The following is a 26,931-nucleotide window of genomic DNA, read 5'->3' as shown; positions in this document are numbered from 1 at the left end:
CCGTTTAAAAATGTCGCTTCTGTTACTCAGCTGTTGGTGTGAAAGTTGCAAGTGTTACACCTGTCGTGCTGTTGCTGCTATCAATGCTGGCTGACCCGTTTGCTCCATACAGCTTTACAACATTACAACAGCGGTTCTATTAATTCATTAATGAACTAACTAGTGTATTTTTCTTTTTCTTTTTTAACAGTAATTTTATTTATATATTTTTTAAATTCTTGCTTTATGTTCAAGTGCTACATTGGGCTTTTTCAGTTTGCTCCCGACGTTGGTTAGGTTGCCGCTGTGTTGTGAAATATTGTTGTTAATAATGACCATGTGGTCCTTTCCACTTTCTCATGCGCTCCAGATTATTATTCAAGTTAAACCAGTGAATACTTTTGTGTTCACTTGCTCTATTACCTCTATAAGCTTCGGTCTTCCGCCTTCATATAAATATTTATGACTACCGACGAGCACTACTTTCTCTCGATGACTTCCTTATGTAGTGCTTTAGATAAAAATGAAGGTACTGCAAATTTTATATTGGCGATATATTAATGCGCTGAAGATGTGCCTACCATTGACTGGTCGGGGGGCTCTGTGGTCTTGGGTGATGCCGACGTTAAAGTCGCTGGTCGCCAGTGTGTCAGAGCAGTTGAAGTTGGGGCTGCTGCCAATGAGCAAGACATTCTGGCAAAAGAAAGCAGAGCGCCAGCCGTTACAAAGCGGCAAACTGAGGCAAAGACGAATAATGTCTCACCTCCACGTGGACCCACTTGTCAGTGAAGGTGTGGCTGAGAGAGGGCGGGGCAAAGGTGAGAGGCATGATGCCCATGCCGTTGTCCACAAGGGTCACGTTGGCCACTATGGTGTTCATGAAGCTCTGCAATAGGATGCGAGACGTTTGACTTCAAGTCCTGAAGAGGTGTGTAAAAGGGATTTTCGCACCTGGAAGTAGATTCCATAGTCGAAGTTCTTCCAGAGGAAAAAGCTCCTGATGAGGGAGCACCCGGGCAGGCCGTCTTTGTTCATGTAGACCCCAAAGAGGCCACCGTGAGCCTCGTTGTGAGCCCACTCCTTCTCATTTGAAAAACCTACACCAATGTTTGTGTTGGAGCCTTTTCCGCTGAGGGAAAAATTAAAGAAAAATGAAAAAGGATGGTCTCACCTGGACACTGCTCGCCATTGATGCGGTATGCGACACGCTCGTAACCCGCCACAATGTTATGCTGCAGAAGGACGTCTTCTCCCTCGCTGACCTGACAGGAACAAACAAGTCATTTGTACTCCAAGTCTGCTTATAAAGCATGCGAGGACGTACCTCGATGGCCGCAGTCCAGTCATAGTTGAAGGCCTCCTCTCTGTCCTGGTAGGATCCGGGCCACAAGCACAGGGTGACCAGGTTCCTCCTCAGGATGTTAGCCTTGCCCCAAATTCTGATGCCTGCAAAAGCCTATGCGTTAACACCCTCTAAGAACATTGAAGACAGCTTGAAGTGAAGGAAACTGTGCGCTTACCTTCTCCCACTGTGTGGTGAATGACGTTGTCGTCAATGGCGATGCCCTCTGTTCCGAACACGCCGATGGCTGGAGCAAAACCGTTGTGGAAAGCGCAACCCTGAATGTACGACTCATTGCCCTGCTGAGAAACACAACATTTATTCATTCAGTTCATTCATTCATTCAAAAGTCAGCATTACTATGGTTGCAAAGAACATGGGGTGCAATGTTCCTTACCTGTCCCAGGTTGAGAAAGGAAACAGAATATCGTGGGTCATATTTGTCAGTCCAGCCTTCCTGACCCGAGCGGTAGAATTCCACATTCCTGATTTGAGCTTTGCCTGCAGAAACACACGAAACAAGTCCCTGAGGTCCACCATTTCCAGGGAGAGAACCATGGACCTGGACTAGGAGGTGCTGATTCTCATCCCAGCCACTTGACTTTTGGCTGCTAACCAATTCTGGGAGAGCTGAAAATCACAGCCGGCTGAAGCGCTCAGGGTCATGTCACTTAGTAATTAGTAATATCCTTTTTTGTCACCTCACATGTCTTCCAATAAAGAAAGGTGATTGGAAAAACTCTGATTTGCAGCAACAAAGCTAGATTTTGCACCACACGCACCTTTATAGTTGATTCCGTCTGTGGAGAAGGTTCCAACGAGTAGTCTGGCACCAAACGATTCCTCCACCATGCCAGCGTACTCCTGGCCGATGATCTTGATGTTTCTGCTCAGGAGTCCAACATCTGCCGCCAGTGTGTAGGAGAGAGATGTTCCAGAGACTGCATGAGTCTCACCTGGGGGACAACAACGTGAAGGGTCATCAACATGTCTGGCGCCACTCCAGTTCATTTCTGACAAACTGACCAATGTGAGTGTGGGTCAGAGGTCGGCTCAGGGTCAGCACACGATGGTTGGCGGACACGTCGGCGATCTCCCGCTTCTCCGTCTCCCACGCGTTGTAGCCAGTGGTGGAGATGATCACCTCGTCTCCCACCTAGCAAGCATCACAGTGACGTAATGGTGCTGCAAGAAGGTCTAAATGAAGTGGAGGCAGATGTACCTTCCAGTCGACAGCCTCCGACAGAGTCAAGGTGCTGGAGCCGGCTTCAGCCGTGGCTGCCAGTTTGGTATGGTACACGTCATGTGGCAGTCCGTAGAGCTCCAGGGTGCCAAACACACCTGAAGTGGAGGAAGTCTGTGTCCTCAGCATCTTTCTATAGCTTCACTCTGAGACTTCTTAAAAAATCTCACCCAGGACTTTGGATCCCTGGTTGGGTCCATTTGGTAGAAGCCAGTCAGGAGTGTGATGGTCTCCTCTGAGTCTGATGTGAAGTTCCCCATTGAAAGGCTCATCTTCCCATCCGGCCACCAGCCTGCCGCCCTAAAACGCAACATGGACTCCATGTGAGCCAGGGGACGACTAATGCTCTTTGATGACTATTAGAAAGAATGAACTCTCCAGGGTATGAGTGGGAACTAAGCTTTGTGTGCACGGACCTGGATGGAGATGTAGACCGCATCTATGACTGTGGTGTGGTTCTGAGGTGCTGCCCGAACCGGTCGGCTGGACGAGCTGTTTGAGGGTTCCAGTATCTCCAAAACGCCATTGATTGTCAACTTGTTGAGGGGAGGCGTGTCGCTGTCCAGGACCACCCACTTTTCTGAGGAGGCATATGAGTTGATGATCGATAGTAAGATAATACTTATTATGGGTCTGCGTGACAATATGCAGCATATTGCAACACCTGTGGCCATGCTAGCATGGCACGTTAGCAGTGTGTTTCCTCACATTTTTGTCTCTCCTACAAGATTATGCTTATTTCCTACAGCAGTTTACATCATATGCAAATGGAGCATTCCAGGGACTCACTCCTTCATACATACACTAATAGAGCTCTATACACTCTTCTTATTGCCTTATGCTGGACAGCAATCTTTAAATTGTGCTTGACTTTGTCTGTTCAGTCTCATAAGAAGTGTTATGTTGACAGTGGATCTGTCTCCCAGTCTGTGACGAACGAAAAGAGAAGTCATATGTAGTTGCGATGCTTGATGGATGTGTAGTACAGTACGGGTTACAAGATGTCAATGATCTATAGCGCTTCAATGACGTTACCTGATGGAATGACCACATTGGCGCCATCTGCTGGCGCACTGAAGTTGTTTTCAGCAGAAGTAGCCCAGAAGGAGCCGTTGGACCACAAGCTGAACAGAACAACCATAATCACTTCAGAAACTAACTTGTGAAGGATATTCTCAACAACAATCAAGTTTTTGGTACATGAAGTCGTCAGGCCGGTGGCTGGGCAGTGGGGGGAGCGTGGCCGGTGGGGGTGGCGTGGGCGGGATGCAGTTAGTGTAGAAGCAGCGGTAGACCTTGAAATTGACCTCTACGTCTAACATGGAGGGGTCCACGCTGTTGCGACGGCGGCGCTTGCTTGTCTTCCCGGACACTGCAGAGAGTGCAGAGTGACTTATGATCTATAAACCTTCACACAGAGACGCTACAAGCAAAAAGATAAAAAGGCCTCACCGATGTAAAAGAGGTTGTTAGTGCTGTCATCAAAATGCCAGTCGCCATTGTTGTTGGCACTGAAGCTCAGCGGCGATAACGAGCCATTCCTCTCATCCATGATGTGGAACTTGTCCGGACTCTGAGTTAAGTTGTGGTTGATGATCACATACTGATCCGCCTGGGGGACAAGGAAGTGTCAGCGAACACGGCACAATGCAGGATAGACGACGTGAAAAGTACCTCAAAGCCGTAGAACTTTGCTTTGTAGCTGATGTTTGTCAAGTGGTCTGCGTTCTCAAAGTACCAGTTGTATGTGTCCCCCGAAGGTAGCATGGCCATCCAACCCAACGGATGAGTCATTCTTTTCTTCAAATAGGGAACCGCGCTGGAGCCTTTAAAAATACAGTACTATTATTTTTTTCTACCCATCCATCCATTTTCTATGCTGCTTATCCTCATTCGGGTGTGGGTATGCTGGAGCCTATCCCAGTTGTCTTTGGGCAAGAGGTTTCCATTTGTACCGGTTAGCAAGTTCTCCCCGTGCTTGTGTGTTGTTTCTACGGGTGCCTCGGCTTCCTCCCACATCTCACAAGCATTTGATTTAATTTGAAATATTAAATTGTCCATGGATGTGAATGTGAGTTGAATGCTTGTTTATACAGGGGCTGTGATTGACTGGTGACCAGTCCCGGGTGTACCCGGTCTTTAGCCCAAAGTCAACTGGGATAGTTTTGAGCTCACCTGCGACCCAAATGTTGACAATTGGTATAGAAAATGGATGGATGGATTTCATACCATGCGAGTTGCTTAATATTATATCCTTGGCGTTGAGAGAAGATGGTGAAGGATTGTTGAGAGCCAAACGATGGAACTTTACGGTGTGGTCACACAAAGCAGCGGGGAAGCCCACGCTCCACTCTGCGCTCTCGGAGCAGTGTGCCGGGTCAAGCAGTTTGGTCAGAGGCACCACTTTGTTGTCAGGATTTCCTGGAGAGCAAAGTGGCAAAGTCAATACAGCGAAGTGAATTGCAGCTTCAAACTTGACCTGCATGTCTTCTAGGGCACCTGTGAGGGAGCCGTCCGTGTCCACTAGTTCGACCTCGTGCTGCCATCTGAGGCCGGCCTTGTGAGCTGAGTTGAAGAACTGGATACCTCCAAACCTGACAGCCCAGCCACCGCAGCGATCCACACACTTCCCGTCGATTGAAGCCACCCCGATAGCTGCACAGGTGGCACGATCAAAATTGATGAACTTGGTGCCCAGGACACTCATTCCGTCATCCAGTGGCGAGATGACACCTCGGTGGGTGCAGTAGTTGTCTCCCAGTCCCAGGGCATCCAAGTGGCCCACTATGGTGGAGTTAAACACTCCTGCTCCACCATTTGGTCCAAACGAGGAAACCATAGACCGTATGATGCGTTTGCATTCAATCCCGGCTTTCTCGTTGTTGACCATGACAAAGTTTGTGAACTGCACAGCGCCCGCGTTGACCCACTCTGCTCCTTTCTCGCAGTTCCAGGTGGTGAGGGACCGGAAGACGGCAGGCTCGGGTGTCTTAGAGCGGCAGCCACCTCCCTCCATCGGGAAGAAATCTTGGAAGATCCAAAGACCAAACCAGCCTTGAGAGTGCACCGTGTTGTTGAAGAACTCACCGAGGGGAACCTTCTTCTGGCAGATATTTGGGTCATAGGACGGGCCGTCAGGGTGCTCATGCATGCGGTACCAGAAGCCAAAGTGGGTGCCCCCGGCGGCGGCGTTGTGCCGAATTATGTTGTTGGCATTGGTGACCCAGTAGGCGGCCGGGGTGACGTCGTCGTTGAGCAGGCTGGTGCTCTGCTTGACAAACACAGCCAGGTTGTACTGCAGGATGTTCTCCGTCTCGATGCCGTCCTCGATGAAGAAGGCCCCCCCCATGATGTCATAGATGATGTTGTGCTCCACCAGCAACCGATGCGTGTTGTGGATGGTCACGGCCCTGTTGTACGTCTGATGTATGGAGCAACCACGCACATACGACTTGTATTGCAGGTCTCCCACCAGATGCCAGTGGATGGGGTAACGTCCCAGTCTGAAGGCTTGTCCTGCATTGAAAAGCTGCAAGCACCACAGAACCAAAGCACGTCAGCTTTAAAGAGCAAAATGACTGTCACCCTGTGGTTACAGTGAAGTTACTTCAGTGTACGACAGCCTGGCCATGGCGAGATTCTCATTGGGTACAGGGGGGTGGACCATGATGCAAGCGCCAAACTGATCGCTTCCAACCTCCTCTCCAAACCTCCCTTGGAAGCATGTTTGTGTGGCGAATTCTCCTGCATCACACAGGCAGAAGACACCACAGTGATCATCATCATGTTACTACAGGATCATTGTACAGCGATCAAAGCGCAATGATACCTGGGTTAAAACCATCTGGGCAGGCCTCGACTTTCTCCTGCCATTCCTCATGCTGGGAGCCACGCACCACTATGTTCCTGGTCAGGAGACCCACCTCCGCCCGGGCCTCGAAGGACGTACCGTCCGGCAGGATAACAGCCACCGAAAGGTGAGAGTACTCGAGGGCTTTGGTTAGGGTGATGGTCATGCCGTCTTCTGACATGTTTGCAATTATCCTCACTTCGTTTTCTCTCTGGCTGTGCCTAGAAGGTGAAAATGGATCCAGGAGAAATCCGTTTTTTAGATAAAATAGCTGATAACTTGCAAAAAGGCCCCAAGGAAGAGAGACAACTCTTCTACCTGTGGCCGGTAGATGCAATCACTATTTCATCTCCCACTGCCCAAGTCACAGACTTCATCAGGGTCAGCGTGAAGGAGCCGCTTTCCACCGTCTGAGCCAGGTGGGTCCAGACGACTGGAACTGGTTTACCTGGAGAGGACAGAAAATGGACATTGACCGAGGAATTAAGGTGGGGAGGAGTGACGGACTTGGAACCAATAGCACACCACAAATCTTAAATATGACACGAAGAGCCACCCCCAGACCTGCATGGATGTGGATGTTAAAAACCGTCCACTCGTTTGTATTCTTACCATGCAGGTCCAGCGTGCCCTCTCTCACACCCAGCGTCTTGGTTCCATACACAGGAAGCTCCTGCGATCGCAAATTTCCATGAAGCGTGATGATGGCTTTGTGCTGGAATGGCAACTCCTCCTGGCCAACCTGCAGCCGCCCCCCATCAGTGATGAGAATGTTTTCTGCCTGCAGCTCAATGTCAGCCTCATCAAACACCAGAGAGCCCCCTGAATGCAAGCAAGCAGCAGGTTAGATTTTACATAAGAGGCCCAGCGTGGATGGAAGCTTTTTTTGTCCACCTTGAATAAGAAGCATTTTGAGCACAGGGGTGTTTGTGTCCAGCAGTATGGTCTGTCCTCTGGTGATGACAGCAAAGGTGCCCCTCTCTGGTGGAGGAAGCCCACCCCACGTGAACTTGGACGACCACACATCAATGTAGAAGAAACTTGCGTTGTCCTAAAGATAACAATATGGGATGAACATGTTGACCTGTCAGAGCTTGCATGAAAGTCCAACAAGTACCGTCTTGGCAATGCCCTTGTCTCTGATGCTGACTAGGACTTTGGTGTCCTGAGATTGTGGCTGGGCGTTGGTGATGCACAGAATGTGTGTGTCGTTGGCGGACTGGACATCGCATATGGAGCCTGCGATGGTCACGTTGACCTCGTTCAAGTCCATGCTGCAACAGTTGACATTCGCTCAAGGTGGAAAGCGACAACATGTATACAGGTGGTCCTCGGTTTACCACTTTGTTACCACTTCCCATAAATTATTTAACATCTCAATTTTGGTAGGTAATATCGACCGCCCTTGTGTTCCCAACCACTTGACTGTTGTTTAGGGGTAGTAGTATGGGCCTGTGGCAGGCCTTTGTGGTGTGTGTATACTATGGTGTGTGGGGACTATCCCGCTGCCTGCACCTGAAACCGGAGCCGCTGATGGTGAGCTGGGTGCCGCCGGCCGTGCCTCCCCGCCGCGGCAACACCTCAGTGATCACGGGCGTGAGCTGGGACTTGTACATGAAGCCGTCTGACACGTTGACAGCATCCAGCTGGTTAATTACAGCCACCAGGCAGCTCACCTCTGAGTCAGAGCCTGAGCGGGAACAGGACGCCCACACGCCGTCACATGCAAGCACAACAGACAAAAACACACCACAGTGGGATGCGAAGAATGGTCATGTCTCATCACCCATGACATCTTATTGTCTTATTTTGACATGGCTGTCAATGTAAAGGCAGACTACATTCCAGTTGACGGATGGAGTTTATTACGGAGCTGTCTTCCAAAAAAAAAACACACAAAAGAAACCAGCAGGTACACATTCTTTGCTAAGATGAGCGAGTAAAAGCCTTTTGAACACCAACAGATGAGCTGCTGACAGCCAGGCTGGGAGGACACTTAAAGGAACAGCAACAACAACAATCCTGCCGTCATTGTGTCGGCCCTGTCAGTGAGGTTAGGGTTATTATCACGATAGTGAAGGTTTGGTCATTTAGAAACTAAAAAGGAAAAGGCCAAAAATAAACTTAAATGAATGTCTCTCGGACAGTGTTAGTCGAAACGGAGCGTGGTCTTTTAAAGGTAAAACGTGTTTGTGCACCAAAGATATGCGGTCGTACCGTTGTTGAATGGAGACATGCAGTAGAGCTGCGTCGACGAAGACGCATCCTTGTCAACTTCACATTCCTCATCACAGATCAGCACAATTGAGTTGAGCGGGTCAAATCCAGAACCCTGGATGGTCAGCCGGGCGCCACCGCCAAAACTACCTGGATTGCGGACAAAAAGACCAAGTTAGGAAAATCAAAAGGAACCCATTCATAATTCCATCCGACATCAAAATGCGCTCACCCTCGTTGGGCTGCACGCCGATGATCGTCAGTTCATAAGTAAACGTGACGTCAGACTGTGCGTAACCCTTGACCTGGTGGTGAACCATGACCAGGTACTCCCCGCCGGGGTTGTCCCCAGTGCTGCATTCCACCTGGTTGTCTGTGACGGTGAGCACTGTGCAGCTCACATTGTTTATCATGACAGTCACCTGCTGGATGTCGGTGCCAAACCCAGAACCGCTCAGTGTGATCGCTGAACCGCTTGGTCCTGTGACAAAATGTACGATCAGAACAGTCAAGCAGGTTTTGAAAGATGACTGCTCAAAACAAGGAGAACTGTGCTCACCAGTTGAGGGACTGATGGTGTTGACAGTTGGGGTGTAGCCAGTGGAGTAGGTGAAGTTGAGGGGAAGATACTCCACGGACAGGACATGGATGGTAACCGATACCAGGCCCTGGCTGTGAGGAGGCGTCCGGCACCTCAGTTGACCGGGCATCACTTCCTCGATCTCGCACTGTTCACCATCGAGCGTCACGCTGGTGTTTCCTGGGTGGAAGCCATTCCCAGTGAAGAGGAGAGAGGTACCCCCCGCCAGACTCCCTTCAGTTGGGGTCAGGACAGCGTGGGCCTGACTGGTCATGGTGACATCACCGGATGCCAAGCCTTTACGCCGCACAATCACTTGAATGACATGGTTGCCTGCAGGGAGAGCATCAACCTTCACTGTGATGGCATCGTCAGCCACGTTTGTGACGTCCAACTTCGTGTGGCCAGCAAAAACCGCCACATCCTCTGAGTCGGTGCCAAAACCTGTGCCTGAAATAGTGACATTGGTGACATCGCTGATGCTGTCAGGAGAAATGAGGATCACATTTGGATCCACTGACGACGAGTACAGGAAGGAGCAGTTGGAATGACAGGAACTCTGGAGCCTCCCCACATGGAAAGCGACATCACCAGCGTGTGGCTGGGAGGGCGTGGTGTCACAGACCACCTGGGTGTAACTGATGGAAACCACATTACACGGTTCCCCGGCTACAGTCACGTCTCCCTCAGAAAAACCGGAACCGTGGATGGAGATCCTGGTGTGGCCATTGGAGCTGCCTTCACGGGGCGACACTGAGTCGATTATAGGCAAAACTACGAAGCGACGGGCCAGCTCCTGTGCCACAGCAATAATGGCGCTGCCTAAATTGTTAACTTTAACGTCGACAGGCAGGGCGACGCCAATGGGAAGAGTGTTGTTGGCGCTCAGCTGGCAGTAGATCTCCGTCTGGGAGCTGTTGATCACTCGGCAGGGCTCATCCAACACCGTCACCTGCACAGCACAGCAGCATGTCAACCTCAAAGAAGATGCTCCAGTGGAGAGTAAAAAACATGAGCACAGACCTCGACTGCGCAGCTGACGTTGGTGAAGCCACCCCCTTGGATGTGGATGTGCTGGTGGTACGAGCCCTGGTTGGGCCAGATGGAGCGCACCGTGGGGGTAAAGCAGGCGGAGGTGCTGAAGGATAGGCTGTCTGATAACACTTCTGTCTGGGAGCACTCTGGTGTGGCAGCGCACTCGTGGTTAGACCTGGCGACGCGACGCGACACTGTGGGAGGAGACAGAGAACAACAAGACTCGAGACCCGACCGGACTGCTTGTTGTTGATTTGAGCTTGTGGACGTCGTTGATGTGTGGTTGTGATGAGCTTGACTGACTTCCTCTTATGGCATCGAGTCAAGTGGAGTGTTTAGGTTGTCTTAGAAGACGTTTCATCAGATCATTCATGATCATGAAAGACTAGATAGTAGAAGTGTAACGATCCGACACAGCAATGCATCGATTTATTTTCATATGATTCAATTACATTGATCTGTATTTAGCAAGTTTTTTATTCCTGATGGCATATATTGACTTAACATTGTTCAAAAGGACATTCATCGACTGAATCAATACTAATAAATGAAGCATTAGATTTAAGCACAGCAGGTTTTATATAGACGCGGGTTTTTTTTTTAGTACTTTTGATAACGTTAAATGTCTGCATATATATACATGCCACATTCATTTGCTGAGGAATTACAATAATGTCCCTCATCTAGGGGCTTCAAAGTGCAGGTGTGAATTGCACTATTTTAAAGTCAATAATACATCATAGCGAGCTATACGACCCTCTGGTCATCCAGATTTTCTTTTGTATTTTTAACTCATTTGTTGTACTCATTGATAATTTATTTATTATAACTATGTCGGTGTTATTATTAATTGATACCTGATTCCATTAGAAAAAACTAGGGGAATCTGTCCAGTATCAAAGTATTTATTTCACACTGTTTGAATTTTTGTCCAAAAAGTTACTGAATCGATTTTGAGTTACTGAATAGTTTTGGATCGTATCGTTCTGAAAGAACCAATATCGTCCTTGAATTGTATCGACAACCACGAATTGAGATACAAATGGAATCATTACAATGAGCCGTCACACCCTTACTAGATAAAACCTAAGTCTAAGGAGATGGTGCGGGATCCAGAGTATGTATCCTCTAAAGGTAGCGAGCGGCATGAAGAATGGTTTCACTCGTTTGCGGTGCAAAATAGTCATGAAGATAGTCTCCCTTGTTAGCATTCCATTCCGATGCAACGATGATCATGGGCACACCAAAGGTGTCTGTGTGGACTTGATTTGTTGTAGACTAAATGGTTGAATCTGTTAGGATTGGGTGAATGTACAGCATTGTATGTGGAAGATACTGTAGATGGTGTCGTAGACTACAGAACAGACCAGGTTAGAGCTGTCCAAATTTGAACAAATGAAACTTGTGTCTTCATACCTCCCATCACGTGTCTGGCCTCCACGCCTGCAACACTGACGGAGATCTTGTCGCTTTTTTCCAGCAGAGGTTGGACTCTCACAACACCCTGCAACTTTCTGTCCCCATCGATGTACCCGCTGCTGTAGTAGTACACACCGGGGATGGTGAAACGGTAGCTGAAAAAGCCTGCAGGGTTGGGAAGACACAGCAAATATGTTGCATCTTTAAAGTACCCTAAGCTTACCCTATGGACGCAATGTGCACGGGACATTTATCCATGTGCTGTATTGTACTGGTGTCACATTAAACGAATGATCCACCCAAATGTGTTTATTTTTCTCTACCTTCCCCAGGCTTGGCCTCGCCGCTGGAGAAGAGCGCATTCTCATCTGTGCTGCCACTGGGGCTGGAAACGTGGAAGACGGCATAACGGAAACTGTTCTTGAAGGCAGGAGGCTCCCACCTCCACAATACGGTGTCTCCCACGGTCACTGTGATGGACGCAGGATCCCAAGCGTATCCCCGACCGTGAACTGGGCGACACAGACGCATGAAGTGTTGGTAAGACAACATTCTTTTCTCATATTTCTATACTGGTGTAATTATAGGAAACAATGGCTTTCTTAGTGACAGCTCCCTCGCTCGAAGCAGTTTCCTGTAAGTGAATCCAGTCGATGTTGATGTCCAAATGACATGTGAACAAAGGAGCGAAACGCAAACCTACTGTGGTGGACTCCTTGGTTGGTAACAATGTGGACTCTCTCCTGCGACTGCAGCACGCACTGCAGCTCCTTCTCAGAGGCCACCTTAACCTTGCATTCAGATTCTCCTGTCAAACAGAAAAAACCCAAAACAAAAACTGTTGCTCTTGGAGATGCTTGGAGATTTTTGCATAATTGATGACGGCCATCGGCGTCTGACAATGTTAGTGCTTGTGTTGCTTACCAGCATAGACTGTGTTGTCTGAAATGTTTGGGCTGAAACCAGATCCAGAGATAGTAAGGTCAGTTCCTCCCAGCAGAGAACCCGTCACGGGGGAGATGGCGTGGATTTCCAAGATGTATTCGATGGTGGCGTTAACATTGTTGCTATGAGACAATCCAAATTCCAAATCTTTTGCCAGGCTCTTTTTTTCAGACTGTGTTACACATAAAACGAGGTGAAACTTCTAGCTAGTATTTCCAATCCAAATCACACCTGGTCTGGGGGTAGCCAATGTTGCCGACGTGGACGTCCACCTTGTGCAGGCCGGGTGGCAGCACAGGGAGAACACAGGTGATGTTTGTGGACGTCCACTCCTCGGATACGCACTCCCTCCGGCCCACGTATACGACACTGTCAATGCCCTGCTCACCCAGGTTTGACCCCAGGACAGTGAGCAGGCGGTGTCCTGAGGAAAGACCCAAACAGGAGCATGAAGTTTCATCACGAGGACGAGCTCCTGTCGGAGCTCCTGTCACTCACATCTAATTTACACTTGTCAGCGTCTGTGCTGAGATTTCCCATAGCGTGAAGTGACTTACCGCCGCCATTGTGCAGCATAACAACGTAGGACGAGCATGAGGTGCTTAACACGGAAACATGCTCAGCAGCATTACACGACACACAAAACGACAATGACATGAAGCGTAACAGATGAGAAAGAGTTATGGCGCTTGTCTTTTGTGTGACAACAAAAGAGATATAATTATCGGTTGTGTGTGCAAATATGATATGTAATTTACATATTTGGGAGCAATGCCAACAGCCTGCAGAGACACATTCGATGCCGAATAAATGATTTTACTCTGAGCAAGATGTTTCATTACAGCCTTTCTCCAAACAAGAAATTTTGTTGTATGTTTTGATTCCACTTGACACCAAAGGAGTCAGCACCTCACCAGCCATGAATGTCACTGCATGTCACCATCTTGATGGTGGCAGACTTGTTAAAAAGTAACCCCACCGACATTTATAATGACGTGAAATTACGATAAGTCACAATGAGCTATTCTTCCTGACAATCAGAGCTTTCTTTCAAGCGTTCCATTTCAACAATATTGTTGTCATAAAAGCCATGGATTGTTTGGATTGTGTGCGTGTGTGTGTGTGTTACGGAGAGATTGTGATCGTGCGTCTGCCTAACAGAATGTATGTGACCTTTCAGAACAGAACCCTGAGAACCCTGAGAACCCTGAGAACCCTGAGAACCCTGACGCGGCAGTGGATGTGGTCTGAGAGTCTCACCAAAGACGGTGGTCGTCAGGGGCCTCAGCTCAGACATCTGAGGTGTCAGGGCCAGGTCGTAGGTGAAGGTGTCGTTTGCCGCCTTGCTCATGTTGCCCACACTCACTGTCATCGCGTGCGAGCCTGCACTACCCTGAAACAACACATGCATCCACGGTATAACGACTTCTGTGTACATAATCCTGCTGAACTGTCAAACTGAGCACAGTGGGACTGGAACTCACTGCAGGTGTTCTGCATTTCAGCTCCGTGTGACTCGCTTGGATCACCTTGCACGCCAGATCCCCCACTGTGACCCTTGCATCCCTGCTGAAGCCAAAGCCTGTCACAGTCAAAAGTGTTCCTCCTGGGATACACAAGACGCAACAGGTAAGTCAGTGAAGGTTATCCAGTACTTGTGTGTATTTTTTACAACGAATAGTATTGTGATGCGCCACCTGCAACACCTCCAGATGCAGGGGAGAAAGAGGAGACTAAGAGCTCGTAGGTGAAGCTGAGGACACTGCCGCCTGCAAAGAGTGGACAACCCAGCGAGGGGAAGTTGATCCACACAGGGACAGTGCCGGCGCTGGCGCTGCCCAGTCTGCATACCCGACTATCAGCTGCAACAAACACCCAGTTGGTTAGCCTTGTTTCATTCATTTGGCTGTTTGTACTTTGCCAACTCACCTGAGATTTTTTCAACAACACACTCGGACCCTCCAACCATGATGGAGGCGTTTTGGTCGCTGAAGCCGGAACCAGTGACGGTTAAAAGGGTCCCCAGTCCGATTGATCCTGATAAGTAGGGGGTATTGAAAGAATAAACGTGAGTCTTGAACCCACCACCAGCCAAGACTCAAACATGCCATCCAGTTTTTGAACCACATAGTCCAACGGTTGACCCTGATGGATGTACTAGATGGTGGACGATGGTGGATGAACAAATCACCTTTAGAGGGGCTGATTCCTCTCACCACGGGGGTCTTCTCCTCTGACCATTCAAAACCACAGTCTCCAGAACACTTTGACGGAATGTCGTTGATGTAAACTTCCACCTGTGAATGTGTCAAGAGAGGTGTCATGGAAAAGGCTCAGTTTTGTCAAGAAGTCATCATTTCTCAGACCCACAATAGGAGGGAGCATGCTACAGTAATCCTGTAGCATGCTAATGTGATTTTAAGATCGCCTGGAGGCACAAAAAACATCCGACATACAAATTGGACTCGTTCTACCAGATTTATGTGAGCAAACACACAACCTGCTACCTTCGATCCAAAGAGAAGATACACTGGAGGTAGTACCTGTGGTTTGGTTTCGCAGACACGAAAAAAGTCTCCTGTCAAGCTGCGCATCATCTGCCCTCCCTTCGTCCTCTCATGGGCCCAGACAACAACGTCCTTCCCAACGACCCAAGAACCGTTGAGCTGCAGCAAAGGCTGGTCTCCCGGCTGCGTTAGCCACTCAACCTTCCACTTGGGCTGTCTGCAGGTTCCTGTATATTTAACATCCACCAGGCCCATCCCGGTGACTCCCTCCAGGGCGTACTTCAGGTCCTCCTGACTAATGTTCACTGACAGACCTGAGAAGCAAAACTGGTCAAACAGCTGCTTCAAAGCAGCAGACACATTGCCTTGTATCCACACAGTTTAAGTGAAACTGCAACGTGGAATTGTTTCCAGAAGGTCTATAGTGCATGGGCTACCTTCAATACGCTGCCCGTGGATCTCCACAGTGAAGGTGCCCGTCAGTGGCGGGGTGGCTCTGTGAGTGCGAGCAACCGTGATGATGGCGCCACCTTCCTGAAACACGGCCATGTCCTCGCTGTTGTTGATCCTCTTCAAGTATAAACACAGCAAAAAGGTTTTGTGACGGTGAGAGCCACCAATCATGGCAGACACTGACATCACTGGACAATCCAATGTTTGGAGAAATGTCAGTGTATAAAATGTAAAAAAACCCTCAATCCTTCCACTAAACGCGATGGAAATGATAAATACCTTCAAAAATGGTTAATGCGTACGTGTTTCGCACCGGTTGAACTAAATGGATATAAAATGTACAGAAAGTAAGGGGAACCCTATTCTACTGCTCTTGGGAAGATGATTCAGAAACCCTTTATAATTTTATATATATATATATGCATATATATGTATATGTATATGTATATGTATATATATAAATTGTATATGCACAATGAAGATTCCTTTGGAAGAATTAGTATTATTAAGCTTTTGGTTAGGAAAATCAGCTCTTATTCCTATTTTATCTTATTATTTTTTAATGAGGCCTAATATTCCCCCCCTTTTTGAAATGTAATTATTGCATTAAAACACAGACTGCTGATTTAACCCAGCAGTAGAGTGATCTAAATGTGCTGTTTATTCTAATTTTGTTGGTGTGTTACCTGCAGGAAGCTGACGTCTATTAGGGGGAAGCCAAAGGCACAGTCCACCGGTGTGGCTGTGATCTCATAGCCGTGATGTTTGGTTATGACGGAGATTTCCTTGAATGCATGGCCTGTGCTCTCAAACGGCGGCGGCCTCCTCTTGACAAGAACAGCTACGGGAAAACCCAGGCAACAGAGTGGTGTCAGTTTAAGTCTCAATGCCAGACAAAATGAAACTGTAATTGAGCTGCACACCGTGTTCCTCTTCCGTCGTTGGATTCTTGCCGATGTGGACAGCATCCACATAGAAATCTTCCCCCGAGTCGTCTTTGTAGAGGTAAACTTCCAGGAGAGTGTGTTCCATTCCAATGTGGGCAGTCTGCAGAGACGTCTGCAGGTCCACACACTTGTAACTCCATCTGTGACAAGCAAGTAATCAAAGTCATCATCTCTCGTCTGGATTTCCCTGTTTGATTGTTTTACTGACTTGTGGCTTTTTGTAAAGACGGTGTTGATCTTTTCTGTCTTTGCCTTAAGTGGGCCTCCATCTTCATCTTTATAAGTGAACTTCACCCCAATTGCATCTTTTAAGATCCCCTTATGTGCAAAGCAGAGCTGGAAAGGAAACATTAGAACGGGATTGAGAAAACTGTCTGATCCAATCAGTGTTTTACTTCCGTCTTTACTACTACATCCGTGCATTACCATCGGATACTGCTTTAGGGAAACACCCCTGTACTCCGCACCAGACTGTGTCTTGTAACTTTCCCTGAAAAGAACCTCCGCGTTTTTCAGCGACCACAATCCACAGAAAGCACCATTTTTCACCGGGGTCCCTTTGACGCCATCAAACTGCTCAATGCAAGAATCATTTTATAGGGTGATTCTGTTTGTGTTCGTGACAGTATCTGGTTCCTCACTGACCATGGAGTTGTCATCTTCAAAGTCCTTGAAGAACTTCACATCCTGCCCTTCTGCGGTGAGAATCTCATCAGGACACTCTGCTGTCATCATGTCCTCCAGGGCTGACTGGACCTGGTCTCAGTCATGCAAGATGGCCGCTAGGTTTAAGAGCAATGCTTGTTTGGCTTGGAGTGAGAGTTTATTTCCGAACCCACCTCTGAGCTGCTGGCATTGTAGTGAAGGGGCTTTGTGGGTATGCCCCCCCAGCTCAAGGTGAAAGTTGCCATGTTGCTCATGCCTTTGGTCACCTCGGTGATGGTGATGTTGGTGTCTAGGCCAAGGCTTTCGTAACGGAGGGGCTTGAAATCGCCTGTAGTCAAAAAGAAGACTATGTTCTGCTGGACCGCATCAGTGGGAATTTGAGGAAGACGCTTTTGTTTTCGCTTCTCACCTCTGTTGGACTCAAATGTGATCGTGAAATGAACTCCATCACTGTCCTCGTCTTTGCTAACTTGGACAGAGTCAGGTGTGATGGACCACAGATCGTTCAAGGCTCTCTCCACCACATCCGCAGTGGCGCTCACAGGGATCGGCCCTGAAAGGATTTCATCTTTGACTCGGCAACAAGACAGTGGGTGTGTCGTATCTTAAGCAGTCTAACATGCCCGCATTACCAGTGCTGGCGTTGTCATAGCGCAGGCTGAAGTAGTTGCTTCCACACTGATGGCCCACACAGAGGCTACTGATGCTCACCTTCTGCACCTCTTTAACTCCACTAACCATGTCGGGCCATGCCTCCAGGGTAATAATCTGGAAGATGCGACCAACATGCCTTGTACTCGACAAAGTCCACCAGTTGGAGCTGACCAGCCTCCACCTACCTGCTTTTCATCAAAGGCCTCATAGTCCACCACGATGTTCTGGACTTCGTTGATGGCATCGTCCGTCTGCTCTTCTGTAAACGGGCTTTCTGGTCGGAACATGGCCAAGTTGATTCCGGCTGCCCCGCCATATTCTTGATGCAGAATTTCAATGTAGTAACTGCAGGAAACATGGAATGAAACTGACACTTAGCTGCTAATATGAATACAGGTGGCTCTCGGTGTCGCTTAGGAATGAACTTTTTGGGCTTCATTATGTGTCTCAAGTGTAAAGTAGGCTTGTCTGGTGGAACTGCACAGAGGAAAAGAAAAGCCATCACCAGAGGAGTCATAATGAAGGCCATAAAAAGCTAAGGAGGAGAAGGGAGGAGGGAGGAGAAACCCCCACCAATAATGGCCGCACTTTTGGTCTTAACCGCATGTTTAAGGATATGCTCCTATGAAAACGAAAGTAATATCTAAGCAGCAGAGTGGTCTTGTTATTGGGATTTATTCATTTTATTGCTGTAATGTATGTTCTTTTTATGTCCTGTGTACAGCTAATTTAGGTACATATACCACCAAAACATTACAGGCTAGGACCACGGGTAGGCGGAACATTTAGAATCGGCCTCTGTACTCACGCTTTTCCTTTCTCTAGACTTATGACTTCAGACTTCTGTGATGCAAGTTTAGTGTAGTCTGTTACGTAGTGTGGCTGGTAGGCCACTTTGACCTAAAGGGAAGTTGGCGAAACAAGCGCTGTTATTTTGTTCATATTTTGTTAATTCTATATATTCTAAGTTTTCATGCCTTGTCTTCCAGGCGACTGGAATTGCTGAAGTACAGTTCACATTTGTCGTCACAGTTGAGGTAAATCGTGTAGTTGCCGCTGGCCGGCGGCACAAAGAAGCCTCTGGTTCTGGTGCTCAGGTCGTGCAGCTCATGAGGGAAGTTGTGTGGCATGGAGTCGATCCATTGCACCCAGTATCCGTCTTTGCTCTCGTCGTAGCTTTGTATGTCAGTCAGGTCTGCAGATCTGGTGTTGTTCCACAGCTCCATCTTTAAGCCTCTTCCACCTGGTTTAGACAGGAGTGATCATCTGTATCATTTCTCTAAATGAAGCCTCTGCAAGATTGAAATCCCTGTTGTATGCCCACATTAGCACCGTTGGGTGCAGCGCCAATTCCGGTCGCCGTATGGCACAAAAGTAATAAATAATTTGGGTTTTAACTTTTTTTTCCAGATGCCAGAGCACTCGCTGGTTAAGCTGTGGTTCCGGAGTCAGTATGAGTGACATTTTTTGGCAAGCCGGAATGGATCAGGACCGCAGCCACAACGGATTCAGTGTGAGTCCGGTAAGGGAAATTGCATGAAGCCTAAACATGTTACACCTGCTGCTTTTCATAAAGCAGCAACTCCTTTCCTGATGCGTGACATGCAAAGCCGTTTCCCAGCTTATCTCACACAAAGAATTGACGAGTGATGATGAGCACGTTCAGCTACTTCTAAATAATGCATGCTTTAAATACTTGAAAAACAAGATGGAGTCACGGTCGCGAGAGCGTGCGAGAGGACTACCCAAAGATAAGCGTCGGAACATCAAATTCATCACCTGGGAAGATCGTCATCTTGGTGCTGTTGTCGTCGTACATCATTGGCTGCTTGGCTGTCATGCATGTGATCGCCTTGTCGTGCACACTCTTGATTTGGCACGGCAGCCCTGAAGTTCATCAAATTTTATCAACAGACAACGGATCACCACGTTTAAAAACAAGCATAGGTTTTCCAAGTACTTTTAAGCCACCATTTACAATGTACATATATTTGTAATTGGGTTTTTTGGTATGGAACATTTGGTGCATAGGAGTCAAGCCATCCATCCATCCAACCATCTATTTTCTACGCTGCATATCGTCATTAGGGTCGTGGGGGTGCACTGGAGCCTATCCCAGCTGACTTCTGGGCGAGCGGCGGGGATACACCCCTGGACCGGTAAGCGTTACTCATTTTTGTTTTGTACCCAGTCACTATAATGTAAGTTTGTCAATATACATGTAGTACTTGTTACTTGGGCGGGTTGTTTGTCGTCATCTTCTAGAACAATCTGTACAATGACTCAGCAGTTTTCAATTGGACTAAAGTGTGCACACTCGTGTTGAGGTTGACAAGGATTATCACCGTCCTGTGGTGTTGCTTGCTCTGATTGACACACAATGTCCGCATTGTTGTCCGGGGCGGTAGGAGGGGACGAGGGATTTTTGTTTTTTCTTTTCTGTTCTTTGTTGCTGACAATTACCTCCCACCACGACACGGGCCGGAAAATCAGTCTCGTCGAAGTAGAGTCCGTGGACAGTCAGCAGGGTTCCGCCCATGACGCTGCCCTTGGATGGCGTGATCCCGGTGACCTCTGAACCAGCAGAGCAATACATTTAGTCAAATGTCAATGGCAGCGAGGAGGTGACACTCATGTTATCTTTACCGGCAAAGGTCTGGAACATGTGGAGCTTATCCAGGGAAGAGACTCTGTAGAGCTGCTTCTCTGTTAAACTCCTAAATGGGATTAAGATGTTATCGGCCCGAAAGCCATTGTAGAGCATGTAGCAAGCACAAATGTTGCCAAAGTCGGAAAATTGCAATTTTGCTGAAATTGCAGCATAATGCAGTTAATACTGTGCCGCTCATAAGTTCTGTGAGAAAGAGGTGACTTTTGACTTGGCAAGCAAAATAACAACAGAGTTGTCATGTAAAAATTGACATTACATCAGCAATAGAGCACCAAATAGTGCCTTTACCTAAAAATGAATTACATCTTTCCAAAAATAACACAATAGCACAAGGAACCAAAATGTATTCTCATATAAGAACGGTTAAAAATGCCTTGAATGATAGTCATTATAAAAATAATAAGCCCCTGGTCGTAGACACTGGAATGACCTAGTTGAAGTCATCCAGTATACACCTTCTGCTGGGCTCCTAATAGGGAGTCATCATATGAGAGCATGTAAGAAATCCCCTCACCTGCCGTAGCTTTCATCCAGAATGTAGCTCATGTTGTGATGTCCTGTAGGTGGTGGAACACAATGAATCAATCAATGAAAAAATCAAATATGTTAGCCCAAAGCATAAAAAAGCAGTACAAAATACATTTATATTGTTACATTTTACTTGAGCTTACCAACGTAAGTCCCGGTCATTCTGCAGCTCATATGTCCCCAGTTTGAACTTTCAGAGTCCAGTTTCAGCTTGTATCTTTGGAGAGACGTGCAAATTTGAATTTGTCACAGTGGCTTCAACACATAGAAGCTTTTAAAAGATACAAGATGTTTGACGTTATACTCACAGCTCATCAGATTCAGGTTTGAGCATCTCGCACGGCATCCCGCCCATGTAGGACCTGCATCAAGGATCACTTGTATTCTTTGTCTTTATGCTTCAGTGATAATTTTTTTCTTGTTAAACATCAAATTTTCCTCTTTGTTTGGCAGCGATGGAACACACTATAGTTGCTCAGGGATTAATTCCCTCCAGAAGTTGTGGAACAGTGAGGTCAATTTCTATGTTTTTGTTGTAGACTGAAACATTTGGGTTTGACATAAAAAAGGCAAATACGAGACCAGAAAATAACAGTTGAGATTTATTTACAGGTATTTACATCTGGATTGGATATCCGTCTTAGGATAGTTCCTTTTGTTTGAACTCAAGCCATTTTTCATGTCTGTTCAATCCATAAATAGCATTGAATGTCTCCACTCATCTTCAGAACGAATAGTAGAGGTTTCACATGTGAAGACTGCATTATTGAGGGTAGCTGGGTGTAAATAAATTCCCCACACTAGATGTCATCATTTAACAAGAGCACTGTCGGTGGGTGGCAAAACAAGGAATTGTGAATCTGACAGGAGACGAAAATCATTACCATCGCTCGTGACCACGACAACCATTTGCAATGAAGAAGACTTAAAACCCACTGGTGTACTCCGTAACAGACGTAGAGCAGGTAGACCAGGGGTCGGCAATCTTTAATATCCAAAGAGCCATTTTACCCTAACCCTTACACACTAAAGGAAAATAGACTGGAGTCGCAAAGCCTAATTTGAAAACAATATCTTGTGACTTTTTGAAAGTTCACAAGTTGACCAGTTTTAACAGCAGAATACAACAAATTGTTGTTTGTCGCCACATGTGAGGCATAAATGTACGGCAGAGAAGACAAAGGTATCTGTCCATGCAGAATCAAACACTCAAATTCTCCGTTTTTCAGGGGTAGGGGTATAATCACGGTTAGTTCACCACGTCGGGGGAAGACATGTAACATCCCAACCAAAGCAGGCAGCCAAACACCGCTTCCCCTCCATTCCTCAAGCTTATCCAATCACTAGTCAGAACTCAGCCAGGATTCATTCACGGTCTCACAGACAGTCAGAGATTTAAAAAACTCAACACGAAGATGCTTATTTTCCCCATTTGGGTGATGAAAAAAATACTTGAGCATTGCAAAGGGAGCCACAACAAAGAGCCATATGCGGCTCCGGAGCCGTGGGTTGCTGACCCCTGAGATAGACCAAGGAAAACATCAACATTGTGAGCTTTGTATTTTGTCAAGCAGATATGTAAAGACAAAACTGCATGCTGTCATAGAAGTGCAAACGCCTATTATCAGCTATACTCCCTTCCCCCCACCCCCATTTGCTTTTTTAATTTTACATATATTTCAAGACAGTCCCTCAACATCCACAGCCTTGGGGAACTTCATCTTCTTTCAGAAATAGTTTGTGCCAATTTTCTTATTGCAATATTATGACTTTATTTCCATGATACAACTTTTTCCCCAAGCCAGTTTTCCAAAAATGCAACAACTGGAAAGTAATTTTTTTTTCTTTAAGAGATATTCCATGCTACAAAAATGTTAAATATTAAATTGTTAAATTGTTACAACTTTTTTTTCTCTTAAGATGACTTTCTTCTTGTAAAATTACATAGTTGCTGTTTTCTTGTAAAATTATATTTTAGAATGAGCTGTGGGCCAATAAAGAAACAGCCCTGTGCTGCAAACGGCCCCCGGGTCACACTTTGAACAAAAGTGCAGAGTCTACACCAGAAGATACAAAGCACTCATTTGTAAGAATAGGAAGGACAGTCTTGTATTTGCCAGAACGTCTCTGTACTTGTTGGTACATTTTGGTCTTACCTGAGAAATCTGAGGTTCTTTCCATTTGAGCTCAGCGCAGTGTTGCTTCCGTAGACATCTGTGAAGATTTGTCCTCGTAACGTCACCAGGGTCTCTGTCAAGGCCATTTGAAAGTTTGAAAACTCAGACCCGGGGCCTGTGACATTTTTGTGTCCAGCTTTTGGGAGCTTACGTGGAGGACCGCTGACCGGACTCAGGGACGTGATGGTGGGTGTCCTGTACCACCTGGTCTGTGGGGAGTTACAGTGAGATGTTTAAAAAGCTAAGAAAAAGTCTGACATTATGGTTTGATTTGGAGTTACATAGAAACTGCAGTGGTATGGTTTGTACACGCCATTGCAGATGTTTTCATCACGAACGGGAACCCCATCCACACTGACACGGACCACGTAGTGGTCGCTGGGCATGGGTCTGGCAAGGAGACGTCCCATTAGCCAAGTGACCAGAAGTGAAGTTTTTTTTATAGCTATTGGCTGTACCTTGTGTAGCACAAGATCTGGCTGTCGTGCGTGGAGTCTCTCTCGACATCGCAGGGGATGGAGCGAGTGTTTGACACCAGCATCACGTGGTTGCCGAACATGTTGTCCTTGGGATACAGCTGGAACTGTCGCTCCTGAGCGAAACCTTTTACCAACCATAAACAATCAGCAATGAAAGCCAAATGCCTGTTACTTTGGGTCTTCACTTACCGTCTCCTGTGAGGGTGAGACGTGTGGCTCCAGCAGTGCTTCCAACACGTGGAAACACGAAGCTGAGGCGCTGAGCATCTGTGACATTATCGTAGTTAGAAGAGAGACCAAACAGTATTTGGTGTTGGTGATGGTCATTTGGGATCATCTACTTACAGCTGCAGCAGCAAAGTGTGAGGAGCAGAGCCACCAGTCGGAGCATCACCTGCATCCTCACCTTTGTCTTTCTTTACCAGTGGAAGAGAAGAAACACTAAGACTTTCAAAGAATACCCTCCAGAAGCCACTCACTGAGAATTTTCACTGAAGGAAACGAGACACTTGCAACAGGCCGTGAGGTGCACCTGCTCTTTATAAAGCTGCTCTCCCTGGGAAAGTGGGCGGGGTCTGCAGTCCCACCCAGATGTTCAAACCACTCTTGAAGGCTAAATAGTTGTGGCGGCGAGTGCCACAGAAACGTGAACTGTCACTCATTCTAGGGAGCTATTAATAGCAAAAGGGGATTTACTTAGGAATACTACAATGAAAACATTCCACCTTTTAGAGCAGAGGTAGGGAACCTATGGCTCGGGAGCCAGGTAGGGCTCTTTTGATGACTGTATCTGGCTCTCAAGCATTTCTTACCACAATAAAAATTTATTTTTGCTAACATTTTAAAGTAAACCATCACAGAAATGACTGTTAAAAATAATATTCAAAATCAACAACTTTCTTATGCATTTTAATTCGTCCATCTATATTCTGCAGCAATACGGCCAACCATATCTATCTTTCCTGATGATATTTTCCAGGTCAAACACCAAAACTTGATTATTACTGGGTAATGCTGTAGTCTACCTCGGTCATTGAGATGTCAAAAAAACATGTAAATGTAAACTTTCCTCCTTTAGTCAAATAGCTAAAGCTGCAGAACCAAGCCTTCTGACGAAGATGGCCAAAAGAATGAAATACGTCTACGGAGTACGGTGCAAAACTATGCAGCAGCAGAAGTTGTACTAATGGCAACAAGTATTTGATTTATTATTAGACACTGCGCTGCTCACGAAAGTGTGCTGGCCACACCCCATTGGCGTGGGGTAGTGTGCCTGGTCTACGTAATTAGAGCCCATTATCTAAAACTGTTGGTCTTACATAAAAATGCACACATTTTATTGCATTCAATGTTTAAAAAATGTATATGGCTCTCACAGATACACATTTTAAAATATCTGGCCTTCATGGCTCTCTTCGCCAAAAAGGTTCCCGACCCCTGTTTTAGAGTATACAGTAAATGCCAGTCCCATACATGAGCAACGCAAGCAGAAATCCTAAATAGCAACTTCTTTGACTAAATAATCCCTTTATTGTGTGAGGAGCGGTCATCTGCCAAACTGATGTTTTTCTAGTTTTGATTTCTACACAATTCTAGGATATTCATACATTTCATTTTAGTTTCAGCATTCGACTGAATTTTGACAGAAATGACTTAATCAATTCAGTGTTGTAGTGTTCACAATCTTGTGACGACCCAAAATGCAATTTAAAATAAAATTACTTGATAGACACAACCCTCAGCCTGTTAACCTGATGATCAGGTGAAAAGTTAAACCCTAACCCAATGCTTATCTGGTCATGGATCATCTTACATTATCATTCATTAGTGCTGACTTTAGTATTTTATGTGTTTCATTAGTGTGTGAAACATATTTAGGGCTTCAACCTGTGTAGCAGGTGAACAATGGCAATTCAAGAGAAAAGTGGAGCATCGTGGAGCTGAATCTAATGTAATAATTACAACACTCTTACTGGAAATGTTGATCCAAAATTGGAGGAGAATGTCAACCTCAACATTTTATTGGATGTATCAATGACTCTTTTTTTAATGGGATCCATTCTAATGCATAAACCCCTTTTCTACTTTTTACTTTTCTACTGTTTGGTCTTAGAATTCTAGAAAGAGGAAACTGCCCAACCCAACAGCATGGAGCCAGCCCAGTGCAGCACATGACGTACTAAGATGTAGAAGCTATGCAGCCTTGAGGTAACGTCATGTAAAGTGACACGCCGTCTGTCTGTTGTCGTTTGAAGTGTTCATCAGCAGCACTATTACATAACATTTTTGTTATGTTGTCATTGTCTTCGGCGACATGACTTGCTGTCTGAAAGAGACATGGACCGTGGACGCAATATGTGTGTGCTTAAAAATAAAAAACAGCCCTGGTAACCAAAGTAGGCCTGACTTATTTTTTTCTCTCAACCCCCCCCCCCCCCCCCCCCCCCCCCCCCCCCGCTGCATTCATAACATAAAAGCACACCGTACAAATATGAGAACTCCCCACATAGTCGATGGCATGGTAACTGTATTAGACCAGAATGAGATGGTGTCGGCAGAGTGGTTAGCGTGCAGGTCACACAGCTAGAAGACCTGAGTTAAATTCCACTCTCGGCCATCTCTGTGTGGAGTTTGCATGTTCTCCCGTGCATGCGTGGGTTTTCTCCTGGTACTCCACTTTCCTCCCCTATTCCAAAAACATGTTAGCTTGATTGGCCACTCTAAATTGTCCTTAGGTGTGAATGTGAGTGGGAATAGTTGTTTGTCTATATGTGCCCTGTGATTGACTGGCCACCAGTCCAGGGTGTGCCCCGCCCAGTTGGGATAGGCTCCAGCACTGGTGCGACCCTTGTGAGGATAAGTGGTAGAAAATGAATGAATCGATGGATGGATGGATACAGTAACACTGAGGCCTACAAATTGTGGCCGGGCGGCAATTTGCAGCACCTGGCTAGTTTTTTATTGTCCCACAGGGCATTCTAAAAACGTAATTTAAGAAAAATAATGCAGACCATATGCTTTTTAATTACAAGAATACAATGTAAATACAATGTTAATATAAAAAATACATAAACTATCAAGAATAACTCTTAATTTGACAATAAGGTATGTATGAAGCCCCCCCCCCCCCACAAAAGGGAAGGGGGAAACAGTCACCCCAAATGTCGTTAAAGGTTTTGTGTTTCATGTTCCCCTGTGCCTTACATGATTTTCCCCAACAGATTTCAATTCAATTCAAA

At 46.6% G+C, this 26,931-nt stretch overlaps 1 protein-coding gene and 1 long non-coding RNA gene across 2 annotated transcripts in view; one reads left to right on the top strand and one right to left on the bottom strand.

The window, feature by feature from the left end:
- pkhd1l1.1 (PKHD1 like 1, tandem duplicate 1) overlaps nt 1-24,190 on the bottom strand; it is a 31,175-nt gene extending 6,985 nt beyond the window's left edge. The window contains exons 1-64 of the mRNA XM_058047251.2: nt 24,038-24,190; nt 23,882-23,959; nt 23,672-23,816; nt 23,495-23,603; nt 23,365-23,422; nt 23,193-23,286; nt 21,345-21,398; nt 21,180-21,253; nt 21,023-21,065; nt 20,484-20,554; nt 20,301-20,411; nt 19,617-19,724; nt 18,815-19,080; nt 18,646-18,737; nt 18,023-18,182; nt 17,816-17,951; nt 17,593-17,736; nt 17,357-17,511; nt 17,163-17,273; nt 16,944-17,090; nt 16,726-16,853; nt 16,494-16,657; nt 16,257-16,411; nt 15,555-15,687; nt 15,154-15,431; nt 14,802-14,907; nt 14,540-14,647; nt 14,308-14,472; nt 14,095-14,216; nt 13,871-14,003; nt 12,842-13,034; nt 12,590-12,732; nt 12,369-12,473; nt 11,989-12,177; nt 11,663-11,830; nt 10,235-10,440; nt 9,191-10,163; nt 8,864-9,112; nt 8,632-8,781; nt 7,930-8,104; nt 7,532-7,688; nt 7,309-7,465; nt 7,027-7,236; nt 6,733-6,862; nt 6,394-6,635; nt 6,172-6,308; nt 5,064-6,093; nt 4,794-4,985; nt 4,239-4,390; nt 4,017-4,176; nt 3,765-3,936; nt 3,600-3,688; nt 2,981-3,144; nt 2,735-2,864; nt 2,544-2,662; nt 2,348-2,477; nt 2,104-2,277; nt 1,719-1,822; nt 1,500-1,623; nt 1,304-1,425; nt 1,151-1,241; nt 931-1,076; nt 743-865; nt 561-672 (exon numbers count right to left, since the gene is read on the bottom strand). Coding sequence (XP_057903234.2) covers nt 561-672; nt 743-865; nt 931-1,076; nt 1,151-1,241; nt 1,304-1,425; nt 1,500-1,623; nt 1,719-1,822; nt 2,104-2,277; nt 2,348-2,477; nt 2,544-2,662; nt 2,735-2,864; nt 2,981-3,144; nt 3,600-3,688; nt 3,765-3,936; nt 4,017-4,176; nt 4,239-4,390; nt 4,794-4,985; nt 5,064-6,093; nt 6,172-6,308; nt 6,394-6,635; nt 6,733-6,862; nt 7,027-7,236; nt 7,309-7,465; nt 7,532-7,688; nt 7,930-8,104; nt 8,632-8,781; nt 8,864-9,112; nt 9,191-10,163; nt 10,235-10,440; nt 11,663-11,830; nt 11,989-12,177; nt 12,369-12,473; nt 12,590-12,732; nt 12,842-13,034; nt 13,871-14,003; nt 14,095-14,216; nt 14,308-14,472; nt 14,540-14,647; nt 14,802-14,907; nt 15,154-15,431; nt 15,555-15,687; nt 16,257-16,411; nt 16,494-16,657; nt 16,726-16,853; nt 16,944-17,090; nt 17,163-17,273; nt 17,357-17,511; nt 17,593-17,736; nt 17,816-17,951; nt 18,023-18,182; nt 18,646-18,737; nt 18,815-19,080; nt 19,617-19,724; nt 20,301-20,411; nt 20,484-20,554; nt 21,023-21,065; nt 21,180-21,253; nt 21,345-21,398; nt 23,193-23,286; nt 23,365-23,422; nt 23,495-23,603; nt 23,672-23,816; nt 23,882-23,959; nt 24,038-24,092 — 10,621 coding nt within the window. The 5' untranslated portion in view covers nt 24,093-24,190. The remainder of the gene's footprint in view (nt 1-560; nt 673-742; nt 866-930; nt 1,077-1,150; nt 1,242-1,303; nt 1,426-1,499; nt 1,624-1,718; nt 1,823-2,103; nt 2,278-2,347; nt 2,478-2,543; nt 2,663-2,734; nt 2,865-2,980; nt 3,145-3,599; nt 3,689-3,764; nt 3,937-4,016; nt 4,177-4,238; nt 4,391-4,793; nt 4,986-5,063; nt 6,094-6,171; nt 6,309-6,393; nt 6,636-6,732; nt 6,863-7,026; nt 7,237-7,308; nt 7,466-7,531; nt 7,689-7,929; nt 8,105-8,631; nt 8,782-8,863; nt 9,113-9,190; nt 10,164-10,234; nt 10,441-11,662; nt 11,831-11,988; nt 12,178-12,368; nt 12,474-12,589; nt 12,733-12,841; nt 13,035-13,870; nt 14,004-14,094; nt 14,217-14,307; nt 14,473-14,539; nt 14,648-14,801; nt 14,908-15,153; nt 15,432-15,554; nt 15,688-16,256; nt 16,412-16,493; nt 16,658-16,725; nt 16,854-16,943; nt 17,091-17,162; nt 17,274-17,356; nt 17,512-17,592; nt 17,737-17,815; nt 17,952-18,022; nt 18,183-18,645; nt 18,738-18,814; nt 19,081-19,616; nt 19,725-20,300; nt 20,412-20,483; nt 20,555-21,022; nt 21,066-21,179; nt 21,254-21,344; nt 21,399-23,192; nt 23,287-23,364; nt 23,423-23,494; nt 23,604-23,671; nt 23,817-23,881; nt 23,960-24,037) is intronic.
- Nucleotides 1-26,079, top strand: part of LOC131101864 (uncharacterized) — a 30,593-nt gene extending 4,514 nt beyond the window's left edge. The window contains exons 6-12 of the long non-coding RNA XR_013627635.1: nt 11,998-12,205; nt 13,823-14,026; nt 14,116-14,239; nt 14,323-14,492; nt 19,248-19,359; nt 19,926-19,996; nt 25,806-26,079. This is a non-coding gene — a long non-coding RNA (uncharacterized LOC131101864). The remainder of the gene's footprint in view (nt 1-11,997; nt 12,206-13,822; nt 14,027-14,115; nt 14,240-14,322; nt 14,493-19,247; nt 19,360-19,925; nt 19,997-25,805) is intronic.
- Nucleotides 26,080-26,931: the final 852 nt, after the last annotated feature.

The sequence above is a fragment of the Doryrhamphus excisus genome, linkage group LG7 (genome assembly GCF_037039965.1).
Source record: "Doryrhamphus excisus strain RoL-2023G ecotype Guam linkage group LG7, RoL_Dexc_Guam_v1.1, whole genome shotgun sequence".
NCBI lineage: Eukaryota > Metazoa > Chordata > Actinopteri > Syngnathiformes > Syngnathidae > Doryrhamphus > Doryrhamphus excisus.
Note: the sequence above shows the minus strand (reverse complement) of the source record. Positions and strands in the feature narration are given on the sequence as shown.